The sequence below is a fragment of the Schistosoma mansoni genome, chromosome 1 (genome assembly GCF_000237925.1).
Source record: "Schistosoma mansoni strain Puerto Rico chromosome 1, complete genome".
NCBI lineage: Eukaryota > Metazoa > Platyhelminthes > Trematoda > Strigeidida > Schistosomatidae > Schistosoma > Schistosoma mansoni.
The window spans coordinates 52,574,152-52,587,908 of record NC_031495.1 but is presented as its reverse complement, the minus strand read 5'-3'; the positions used below and the strand labels follow the sequence as shown (position 1 = coordinate 52,587,908).

The 13,757-nt window shown below is 29.5% G+C and overlaps 1 protein-coding gene across 1 annotated transcript; it reads left to right on the top strand.

Moving 5' to 3' along the window:
* Window positions 1-4,619: 4,619 nt before the first annotated feature.
* On the top strand, window positions 4,620-12,431 carry Smp_168250 (hypothetical protein; the record flags this gene model as incomplete). The annotated part of the gene is made up of 2 exons (XM_018794819.1): window positions 4,620-4,776; window positions 12,403-12,431. The coding sequence occupies 2 exons, from the start codon at window positions 4,620-4,622 to the stop codon at window positions 12,429-12,431; spliced, it is 186 nt and encodes a 61-aa protein (XP_018649194.1).
* Between the last annotated feature and the right edge of the window lie 1,326 nt (window positions 12,432-13,757).

Below are 13,757 nucleotides of genomic sequence, written 5' to 3'. Positions count from 1 at the left end.
AAAATGAAAGTGATAGCATATTAACGAAAATCAGTCTTTTTTCTCAGAAATAAAAACCTAATGCAATAAATGATTCTTTCCAACAACAAAATGTTAGCGTTGAAATCCCAATAATTCAAAGTATTCATCATAATTCGGATCATTTTACGACTAATAAATGTGTCTTTAAAAATAATTAATAAGTAGTTTTAGAGATGAAATATGTTAAATATTGAAATAACCTTGTCGGTTAAATATAATTATATGTGTAAAGGGAAAAAGTAGGTCTAACTTGAACTAAAATTGATTTAAAGAAAATAGTTTTGCACAATATTTGCAATTTAGAATGAATGAATTGTGGAATCCAGGGTGAATGTTTCATACTACAATTTTCTTGTCAGCTGAATGCACCGAGATCATATTAGGGTTCGAACCTACTACCTTTCTCTTCAGACGCCAATAATGTTCACTAAGGTACTGAGTGTTATATGTATATAATCCAGTTAAGTAAAGGTTATTTGCCGGCTTTTAAAATTCTTGGCCTATATCGTAAATAATCACAGCTATGAGAATCCTAATTTTGAGTGATAATGATAGTATTCAGTAGACAAACAACCTATTGCTGGAGAAGTATTAGAATTTTTCTAACCATCTGACATAAATTCAATTGCGCCGGTAGCTTATTGACGGATCTGTTAGATTGTAAAAGAAGTTCTTTTTTTATCTAGCTTACATTAATAAACGAGTGAAATAATCATTAGAAGGCTTTGAAGATATTCTTGGTAGGTAGATAAAAAACAGTTGTCTTGCTTTTTGACGCTGAAACATTGTGTTGTTCAATTAACAATTACTTTTTTACAGTTCGTACTATTAGTTATCCGGTTAAGTTCAATCCATTATTTAAATATTTTTCAAAAATACTTAGATTTCCACAAAACCATATAACCTAAGTTATTTCGTATAATATGCTATTCAATAAAAATAAGTTAAAAAACTTAATTATGTTTGGTGAAAAATGTCTTGTAATGTATTCTATTTATATATAATCAAATCTTTAAACCAAGATACTAAATACATGGTATTAAACATTACTTCTATGATTGTTTCCTGAATAGAAAAATATAAATTAGTACGATGTATGCGGTGAAATACTATTGTATATTCAATAAGTCTTCACAAGACGCTTGTGTCTATTGGGGTTTCCGGTTCGATTACGATACTTACGAGTTAAGAAACGATTGAGCTATTCTATTATGAATGGTTCTACTGAGAACTCTATGACTACAGCTGGCACACTATAGTTCAACAACTACCAACAAGCATTAAAAATAGACAAAGTAAACTAGAAACCTGATATTTGAGCAGAAAAAAGCAGAACAACTTGAAAAAGTTAAAATCAGTACATATAATATTGAAACCATTGTCTTTAAGGACACAGAAAATTATTGAACCAAGAGTAGTTGTAACCAATCTGAAAGAAAATGAATTAGAAAAGTTGCATACATAATTACCGTTTCTTGTATAGCTAACATTACTAACAAAAATTTAGGTAATTTCAAGATCTCCGTAGCAATGTTGAAATATATCAATGTAATTTATCTCATTTAAGATTCGAAAATTCTTTAACAGCCCATTAACACCAGTTGATATTCATTAGTTTTAGATGTAGACCTTTAGGTTTTTGTGATCAGAGCTAACATTAATATCATTAATGATATATTTTGGAATAAATTTCACTGGTTTCAGTAGGCGTTCCTAGAAAAAACAGACTTTTTTATTGGTATGAAATAACTCGACTAGGATATTCTTCATTAATTTTGACTGTAGACATTAAAAAGAATGTAAATAGGATGAGATTTCTTGGGATGGAAGTACAAAAAAGAAGATTGTAAATGTTTTGTCTGGTAATTGACATGAATATTTATTTTTGACTGTGTGAAATAGATTTCAGTGTAAATCTTTGATTTTTTTTAAATTTTCATATAACAATATTAAAATTAGTCTTCAATAAGTCAGTAAAAGAATAAAACTTATTAATAAGAAAATAGTTAAAACATATAACAGCAGATTTAATTAAAAGAATATTAATATCAGAAGGGATTTTGTGGATATTATAGTAATTTTAATAGTTGAGATCATGAATCAATTTCGTTGATCGGTTGAAGTTAGACACTAACACCTTTGGATGTCGGCTCAGTGGTCTAATGGTCAAGCGTTCGCGCGCGAGACTGATAGGTCCTGGGTCCGAATCTCGTGAGGCGGGATCGTGTACGCGCACTGTTGAGGAGTCCCACAATAGGACGAAACGGCCGTCCAGTGCTTCCAGGTTTTCCATGGTGTTTTAGCTTCAATTGATTCATGATCTCAACTATTAAAAAATATTCTTTGTTCATTTATTTCTTTGCTTTAAAACCCTAGTAATATGACTTAAATCATTGACATTTAGTTTTTATTCTTTTGTTATGAACATTTTTAACAAATTAAAAATCTTGCAAAAATAGAAAACAAGGTTCACTACTGTAATAAATATTCAGTTTGGAAATGATTAATGGAATACCACAGTTTATAAATTAATGCTTTTCAGTTTTGTAACATAAGTATCATTTAGCTTGACAATATTTATGGTAGATTTATGAACATAAAGAAATGATTATATTCTTAATATTATTATGTAATAGTGAAATTTGAGGTGTAAGTTACGTTGTTTGAAATTTATCAGTAATATATGTCGGTATCATAAGTGTTGATGTTAACTCTGATTACACTGCCAATTAGTTTAAACATGAAAGCGTTATTTATTGAGCTGATCAAATATCTATTGACGAGTTCTGAGTAAAATATTCATATTTCATTCGACTAATAATCATTATTACAAAAAATGACTAAATTTTAATGAAAGTACTATTCACGTCTTCATTCTAGAAGTCGATACTCAGATACTTACTTACTTACCTACGCCTGTTACTCCCAATGAAGCATAAGCCGCCCACCGGCATTCTCCAACCTACTCTGTCCTAGGCCTTCCTTTCTAGTTCTACCCAATTTTTGTTCATTCTTCTCATGTCCGTCTCTATTTCTCGGCGTAATGTGTTCTTTGGTCTTCCTCTTTTCCTTTAGCCTTCAGGACATCATGTGAGGGCTTGCCTTGTGACAAAGTTGGGTGATTTCCTCAAAATGTATCCTATCCACTTCCAGCGCTTCTTCCTGATTTCTTCCTCCGTTGGAATCCGATACTCAGATAGCGATTGTTTAAATTTAGTTATGAAAATCATAATGAAAAAAAAATACAAATCTTCATAATTATTTATATATAGTCAACAAACTGCGAATGTGCCTAATTCTATTAATATCCTCTATACGAATGTTTACTTATATAAGTAAGCGGTAATGAAAACCTAAATAAATAATCTAGTACTTCAGGTTTTCACAATACCTTGGTTCTTTCTTTTAGAATTGGTTTTTCTCATGATGTAACATTTATCAAAGAGTCACTGAAAACCAAAAATTACTGGAATATTATCTTGATTTCTCCTAACGCTACTCAGCCGTGTATATGTATAACCTCATACATGAATCACACTAAGAACTATACGTATTAAAAATAGTAAAATATTTTTAGACTTCTGAGTAAGAGTTTAACAGATCGAAGTTTTCAGCTTAATTATCACCGTGTCTGTATGTTTTGATACAGTCACAAACTATGTTCATATGATTTTTTTTACAGCTATGTCCTGTAATCTATAGTTTTTTCTTGAGATACTGCAAATGTAGTTATTGAAACCCAGTATCAATCATTTAAAAACTCAATGCACTAATCATAGGGTTCATGAATCTTAGAAAATGTCAGTATTTATTATACAACTGCTTTTATTCTGTTTAATTATTGTAACCATTGCTAAAATTAATCATTTTGAAAACAAAAATCATGTTTAATCTATTTTTATAAGTTTATTTGTGATGAAAATTTAAATTGAAGTGTTTAAAAATATATTCAATTAATTTTATATAACTTTTATTAACTAATTCAAACAAGTATCATGTTCAACTACTGATTAAATGTATTTATTCAGACTTTGATTTCATTTATACAAATATTCGGCGAAACTATAATTCATAGAAGAACCAATCAGATTTAGAATAACAGGTCGTGGAATTTAGCGTAAAATGCATTCACCCATTTGCTTAAATAGAGTTTTGGCATTATAGCTGAAAACCCTAAATCTAATTCCTAACCTTAACTATCAACTGTAAATCATAATTCTAATTTCTCAAACAGGTTTACAACCCTCTTTTTGGTCCTAGTTATTAGGTGGACACTCCCAAGGTCCGTCTAGCGTCGCTCAAAAGTTGTCCATTAATTGTAGTCTCACCGAATATTCGTCAATATTAGAATGAATAGTGTGACAAAAATTGGGCCCCGAGTATAGATAAGCCATTATATATGAAAATTATATTTGAAATGATCTCAGTGTTTGAAACCCAAATAATTCCAACTCGTCTACACTTCCTCATGGACGAAACGTTGGAATTATTTAAATTTCAGTCACTGAGATTATTCCAAATACAATTTCTATATATAATGGTTTAATTTAATTGTTAATCATGGACTAAAACATATAATTTGTTTTTAGGTATTCACTATGAGAAGGGATAAAATTCACAATTTATCCAATATTTCAACGAATGATAATGATGATGATGATATTTCGTCTAGTTCATATACACATTCAATCGATACAACGCATAATAACAATCATTCCATTGTTGAATCGGTTAGAAATTATGATGAATTCCAAGGTATGTTTTCTTCAGTAATTATTTAACAACTGAGTTTGTTCTATAAATTTCCTGATTATATACATTTAAAACCTCTATGTTCTGTTCATTTCAGATTATTACATATAGTATGATATATATATATATATATATATCATATTATGTCACTTCAGTGACTAGTTTTAGTTCAGTTCATGTCTAATTCACTGTTACCGTTATTATTAAATAACATTTTACAAGTTATAGAAGTGTGGTATTTTTCTTTCTCTATCAAGTTTTATCTAGGATATATTGCGTTTACTAGAATAAATGATTCGATATTCAACTGACAACTGACAGTTAAATTTTCATCGTGAGATTTAGACTGTTCAACTTTCGATAAAAAATTTAAAAAAATATTTTTTGAATAATTATTCTAATGATAGTTCTGTATAACAAATAAGTTTTCATAAGTTCCTTTTTTAACCATGTAAACTGGAGCTATTGATGTGAAGGTTACACATGTCAATTCATGTGTAAAAAGAATATGTCCGCTTATTTTCCAATCCATTTTCCTTTATAGCACTTTCCAAGTTACTTTTCAAAATATGAAAAAAACGAATAATCTGTAAAAGTATGGATGTTGAATAGAGACGCTTCTCTTGATTGTCATTAATAATATGATGACTAATAGTTTTTATGTTTTCAAGATATGTTTCTGTCAATGGATAGAATTAGAGTTACAAGTTAAGCCTTGAAATTTCCATACAAGTTATTCAAATATCTTACAGATATTGTAATTAGAATTTCAGTGTATATGGCTTCGAAGATTCAGTTTGATGTTTACTTCATTCAAAATAGTAATTTTGCTTTTTTTACTACTAACTAAATAAACAATATCTAACCGTATGGCCATCTATACTAGTTTGAATAAAATTCTGCAGTCGATCATTTTTGAAAAATTAGTTACCATGTGTTCTGTAAATCAAAATTTACGCTTACAACATACGTGTAAAAGTTGTGTAACTTAAGGTATTTCAGAGTCCTAACATTACTATTCGAACTTTTACTCATTATGCATTAATCTAAGGTAGCTTAACGAAACTTATCATTCGAAACAACTCAAGCTACTTAGACAATCTTTTCAATAAAAATTCAAAAATATATAAATATCACATTCGATAAATTATAAATACGGTTCTTTGAATTCAGGCAATAAGATTATGCTTAGGAATGGTTTACAACCAATTATATAATTTTTTTGCGCGAACAAAATGTGTGCGTCTGGCCACACTGAACATTCATTTTGAAATATAATTGTTCTCTTGGAGTTTATCTCCATGGCTGTTATGAATTTAAAACAGTGATTTCATTATCTTCCAGTATATTTTACAACAATCAGTCAATTTTGTATAGGCTTGATAATATTACACTTCACTATGTTCTCAGTCATTACTAAATCGTATGAGTCTATATGTGGACTATATTATCAGTAACTATGTTAATGAAGATTACTGAGTAATGTAATTAAAATTTTATAAATATTTTCTAACGAACCCTTACTGTTTATGATAAAAGATAATATAACATAAATATAAGAAAAAACGGACAACTTATGTTACGTCTAAATTTATAGTTTGATGTTTATATCAATGGAGTAAAACTTACTAGATAAGACCATCATATAAATCTATGTCTTTATTTAAACAGAAGTGTTTTTTTTGATTCAGTATATATTCCTGTTCTTGTCTTGATGTCTGTTGTTGATTGTTCAAGTTTCTTAACAGCATTACACACAGTGAATATGCATGATAGACGGATAGAGAAGTGTTTCCTGTAATGATAGTTACAGTGGTCAAATTATTCAAATAAAACATTTAGATCTCAACAAACAATAATATCCATTGACATTAAGATAAACCAGAACTTTTAAAGGATAGAAATTATGCAAAATAAATGCGTTTTATTAAAAGGTAGCATCTATAAACAATACATTAGTGTTGTTCATTTACACAGAATAGTTCTAGGGGGAAATAGGCAACCATTCCTTATAGGTACAACCAGACCAATATCCTTACATTGGGTTTCTGTAAAGAGCGTGATGACAAAGGACTTCAGTGTTGTATCAGTAGTAATGACCTAATGATTATATAATAATAAGCTTATTCACTTGCTCTAGAGGTAAATTTGGAATCTACTTTAGGGGTAATTATCTTTCTCTACGAAGAGTTCTCATGTTTCGAAAAAAATTATTTAGATTTATCTAAATTTATTTGATTTTTTTCTAACCCCTAATTGACGGATTTTTAGAAGGTTATCTTTCATATCAGACTGGTTGAAAAACTACCAAAATTTTTTTGGACAATAGTAAGGGATCTTTTTCCTAAATTGATTCTTAATAAGTAACTAAATTAATTTATATCTCAAACAATGGAATTTTCAGTATTATACTTCCAATTCAAGCATTCCATTTCGATTCATAGCCATTAGTCAATTTGCTTCAAATAAATATTTAAACAATTAGTCAGCAAATTTAATTTGTGTTTTCATTTATTATTTTAGTTTTCAACTAAGTTGAAATACTTTTATTTTTAAAGAATAAATAACTATGAAGAGTAAACAGGAAAAAGTCAACAGGAAAAAAGAAATAAACAATTACATTAACTAATTTCTACCTCCGCTGTTGATACTATTACTATCTTTACTGTTCCTATTGTTAGTGATAAAACACCAACTGATACTTGGATTCTTTTCATTAAAAAAAAGATCATTTAAACTTCCCATATTTTACTGAAAACAAAACGATATTTCAATTCACTTAGTATTGTTTGTTTGGATCTTCCCATTGATGTTTAGGACTGCAATTGATCAGTCTTTTATTGGCATATGTGCATACTGTGCGTAGTGCCTCGATGGATTCCACTGCTAGCCACTATCCATCATTGTTTACCATGCTTGTGAAATAAGGCTATATCGAGGCAGTACGCACAGTATACACATATGCCAATAAGAGATTGACCAGTTGCGGTCCTAGCACATCAATGGAAAAATTCAAACAAACAATACTAAGTGAATTTATACTTCACCCCATTGCACAACCAAGTATCTATCAGGACTCAGTAGCTAAGTGGTAACGCGATGGCGTTTGGAGCGAACGGTACTGCGTTTGAGTCTCAGAGTGAACATCAACTCTTGGATGCAGATACATCCAGCTGACGAGTCCGAAACAGGACGAAACGCGCGTCTTGGATTTCACTGCTAACCACTATCCATCTTTGCTTATTAAACGATATTTTATTTTTCGAAAAAAACACCACTGAAATTTTATTTTTTCTATTCTTGTGTTTTGACTGTTTAAATGAAAAAAAACGATTAAAAAAACAATATCACACACGGTAATAAAATAACATGTCGAATCGGCATCATCGATATTCATTTGTGTATATATGAAATTCAATATAAGATTATTTGAAATTGATATTCATTGATAAACAGATAATAGATATATTCCATATACTGGTATATTAATGGTTACCTGTTTATGATGATTGTATTGAACCTTAGGTGGCCCAATATCTGGTTCCAATTAGATCGTATGTTGATCGCTGTTAAAGTAAATATATCATCAATTCTCGTGTATAATTATCAACTTAGGTTGCGTTAACGAATAATGGAATTAAACAAGTCAAATACGAGAATAAATTTTCGAATACATATATCTTGTACACTCATTGATCTGGACAGGGCTAAGGGAAGGAAGCGAAGAGAAGAGCGTAAAGCTAAACAACGCGCAATGGAGAAGGCATATAAGCCAACTCCATTTATTAAGCGTTGATCGATTTTTATAATCACAGGAAATGAAGCTACAGACATGTGATAAGTAAGGTAAGAAACGCACACGCATACGCTTACATAAAAACAGTCAAGATTAATAAGTGAATAATTAATAAGGTCAAAACGTGATTCTAGAGGAATGGATAAACTGGCCTGTCCAGAAAGTAGAATAAGTTACATGGGCTTAACAAAGTAACCGTCACTACAAACCATTTCCATGATTTTAGTTATTATTTAATCACTATGACCGTTTATATTTGAAAGAACTAACATTATATTTGTGACTGTAGAGAAAAAGAAATTATGAATATTTATTTTACACATGGAATGATGGTCGTTTGTCAATACTTTTGTTAATACGTAATATAGAGTTTTTTACGATGTTCAAATCTCTGAAAGACTGGTTCCCTAACATCACATTTTGTTTACTGTTTTTTTTAAAATCGATTTATATTTCTATTTTTGCCCGCCAAAATTCACAACACAAGATGTCCTTTAATTTTGTCAAGACTAACTTCATTTTCTTCCTATTGTTTAGTTACTCACTTAATACTCTACATTGTTACCCAAGTTTCAAGTATATTCCAAAAAACATTTATACACATAATAACTAGTTGTTCAAATGAAATATATATTTAGTATTTAAACTAACATCAATAGCATATATCATTTGCTTAGTTTCAATTTATTCAACACTACCGTATTATTTCTTACTAATTCACTGTTATTAAGGTAATTTGGTAAATTAAACACTATTTCCATTAGAAAATTATTTCAGCAATTTTATTTTTCTAAGGAATAGGTACCAGTAACATTCTATAAAAGGTACACACATATATGTTAGTAATAATACCAAAATAAAAAAGAAATGGTAATTTCATTAGGGAAATATTTAAAGTATTTCTAAATATCGACTTGAAATATTCTACTTTCGTTATGCGTCTTCTTGACTTGGAACTCATGCATTATTTTGATTGTACATTTTTCTGTACACAAAATGTATTAGAAGTTATTTATATAAAAGCATGTCCTGAAAATTTTCAGAACTGAAATTAGTGGACAATGACTTAATTAGTGGACAATGACTTTGTTACTATTTATGTATAATATATATATATATATATATATATATATATATATATGGCATTGCTTACTTCTCGGTTGAAGCATCAATACTACAAAAACCTGCTTGAAAATCTGGGCTACCTTTTCTTGCTATCTAGATATTTCAACAGGTACATCCAGCTGACGAGTCCCAAAGAGGACGAAGCGCGCGTCCTGGATTCCACTGCAAGCCACTATCCATCATTGCTTACCATGCTTGTGAAATAAGGCTATATCGAGGCAATACGCACAATGTGCACTTATGCTAATTAGAGATTGACCAGTTGCAGTCTTGAACATCAATGGGAAGATTCAAACAAACAATACTAAATGAATTTAAACTTCACCATATTGCACAAGCAAGTGGCTATCAGGACTCAGTAGCTGAGTGGATAACGTGATGGCGTTTGAAGCGAAAGGTACTGGATTCGAGTCCCAGAGTGAACATCAACTCTGAGATGCAAGTCCATCCAGCTGACGAGTTCCAAATAGGACGAAACGCGCGTCTTGGATTCCACTGTTAGCCACTATCCATCTTTGCTTATCTAATTTTGTTTGTTTGAATACATCATTATAGCTATTAATCGCATAACCTATTCATGTGCGTTTCTGAAAATTGTACAACCTTTCGTTGTACAAGTTACAAAGACGCAATCAGAGATTTCGTGGTTGCTGGCAATATGCAACCCAAAAGATGCACACTATTTAGATATCGATTGACTGAACTGCTAACGTTTAACTGGCTATCACTCAATATTTGTCGTCACGATCGATGAAGGAACGGAAACTTGTTGAAATACATTATGCTGAGAATTATATACTGTACCAAAAATATAATATTGAATAAAACTAATAATAATGATGATGATTGTGTTTAAAATTTTTCTAAGGCTCATCAACTCCATTCATTACTGATGAAATCCAGACCACGAAATTTTCATTAATCTATTTTGACTATTTTAAAGTAAATCACAAGTTTATTTCATTTAACTTGACATAGTCCTTTGTTTTACAAAGTTTCCTTATCCTTATATACATTTTTCATTCATTCAAAATAATTAGGAATTATTCTACAGTATAAACATTTGGAAATAAACATGATGAATTCAATCTTTGAACAATAAGCAAAACATTGAAAGAACTTGAACGTGCGTTAATATAGTGGTATCGATTTAGTTGACTTGGTGACTACACATTTTTTACATCAAAATAAGACGTTCTTACTAATCCCCCTCTCTCTATACATCACTTAGTCAGCAATTATGAGACATGAAGTTACTATTAATCGTTCTTGAAGAATTAAGCAACTGTTTTGCTTAGTCATTCATCTATTAGCTAAAAGATACCTTGTACTTTATTTATGAAAAATTTACGTTTTGTATAATTTTTAGCAACAAGCAGTCAAGAAGCAAACCATAATTATTTGAATAGGTATTAATGATAACTAATTCATGTGACCAGTACTTTGTTGCCACATACTATTCACAACTAAATAAATGTAGGAACGAGATAAATCCAAAAATTACGTTTTAAATAAAAACGTTTTGTATACAGATATATGTGGTTATGATTTATGGTCCAAGTTGAAATGGTTTGTGGTTGAGGAACGATTTTTTGTAAAAACCATATTACTGATAAGTTCCAGGTAAAAACGTTTTGAAAAAACAAACGTCAACTATTACATGATTTTTACTACAGATGTACGCCTGATTAACGTTATTCAATACCTTTATCTTTGCAGGGAATTTACAGTCAGCTGCTTGTTAATTATATCAAGAATAAACTTTATTTAACAGTTTATTTTGGTACCACAAAAGTTGTCGTTGTGTTCCTGAACAAAATTAAACATTTTTTTTAAGGAAGAAACTTTTCTTTTCGATGATATCATAAACTAAGACATTACAGTTGCATTCATAGTTATTTCTTATATGTTTCAGTTTACAAAAAAATAAAATATTATCTCATCAATAACAGAGGTATTAGGTGTTAATCATCATTTTAAGTTACGAAATACCTGAAAGATAATATTGAAAGTAATATACATGACCGAGATATGATTGTCTACTCAACTTTCATAAATAAGGTAAAGAATACAAGCGAACACTTGTCCATAACCATTTACAAGGTAACAACGGGCTGTTAGGAATTTAGTGAACTAATGGGTTGGATATAAACTTCTTAAACAGAAAAGATAAACCTGGACTAATAAATTGTTATCTGGCTACCTTAGAAGCCAGTATATCTTACGTTGAGTCATTTTAAATAAAGATTTTAGTGGCAGTAGATAACCAGTGTAGTGAATGGAAACTCAGGTACAGTAAAATGAATAATTATTCAATGAGAAATCACACAGTTTTTATGTGGAATATGGAAATCATACATTGAATACAACATTTGTGCATTTTCCTTGAGTCATCCTTTACATAATCCATCATTCTTACAACTCTGTTGTTATTCCAATCGCTCTCTGTTTTACTTCCTTTTCCTCTTCATTTAATCTTCTGCCAATAAGCGTTACACTTTCAATCTCTGCAATGTACTCCTTTTATCTGTCCCCATAAGTAGCTCACATCACACTAGAAATGTCTAGATTAACTATAAGTACAATCCTACTGCTCTAGAAAATGACACTGTTGACAAACAAATTCTTTTTGCTGAAATTCCCTCATTTTATCTAAGTATTCAATGAAATATTTTCGTTTTTATGTTTTTGTTTTTCATAATTTCAAGGAAGAATAGACTCATTGTTAACAAATTAATCCACTCAGTTTATCATCTTTAACTTGACATTTCTGTCATCAAATAAATTTTTTATAAGTAACAATATATAACTCTTTCATATATGAATAGGAAACAAGAAGAAGTTAATAACAATCATTTCTATCGAAAGACGTGATTGTGACTCGACACTTAAGATGCCTTTACTGTTTCGAATAGAAATGATCATGCACACTTTAAATTGATTGTATATCCTAAAACATCTTCAGTTTTTTTTACTTCAATGGCCGATTGAATTTTCAGAATAATGGCTGATATATATATGCAAGTTTCTGATTGTACAAACAGATATTTTGAATAAAAATATAATTATTTATCTAAGTTTTCTTAATAAAGGCTAATCTGCAATTTATTGACTAATATAACTTCAACGAAATAGTCTAGTTCGAAAGAAAATATTGTCTGATAATAAATTCCTGTAAAATGAATTGACCTCCCAAAGTTTGGTACACTATTACTGTGAATGTTTTATAAAATATTATTACAACCGTTCCATTTAGCTTTATCATTACTACACTATTATAAATAAATTACCTTTAAGTGATTCACTTTCTCATCCAATTATTCTCAAATTTATTTCCCTTTCTATATATTTACCGCAAAAAATTGTAAACACTACAGATGAGTTGTTTGTTCTACATATATATATTGATGATTCATTCAAATGAATGAATTTGTCAAATGTATCTTGGTTGATCAGAGTATAATAGTAAATTTACAATAATTTTTAAATATATATATATACATTGTTAATGTTCGTTTAGTAAAGTTATTGTAATCTAAAAGGATAATGAATGTATTGGGCGTAGTTATTTACAATATGTCTGTCTGTATAGATACTAACGATAATAATAATAATAATAATGATAACAACAAAAGATATTCTATCTCATTTTGTTTATTTTAACAAAATTCTTTGTTCCTGTTTTTTACAATTATAATGCGGTTAGGACAAAAAGGCATTTATCTTTTAAGCTCATCATAGTTTTTTTATAAATTATTTTTTTGTAGGTTGAAAGAATGCTTCTAATTATCTTATTCATATGTTGTTTATTCTGTTTATCATTATTATTTTAACCTATTTATGAATCTTAATCAATATTGGTGGTAAATTTCTTTATATATGATTTGCCTACTTTGTTGCTAATCTTATAGGCTATAATTTTAACTAACTATTGGTCTAATGACTGTGGTTACCGCATATGATGTTGGTGTTCAATGGAAACTATTTACAAACTCGTTATGGGGGCATCCTGATAAACATGTACTGTGAAGTATATTCATGAATATAGATACACAAATTGATA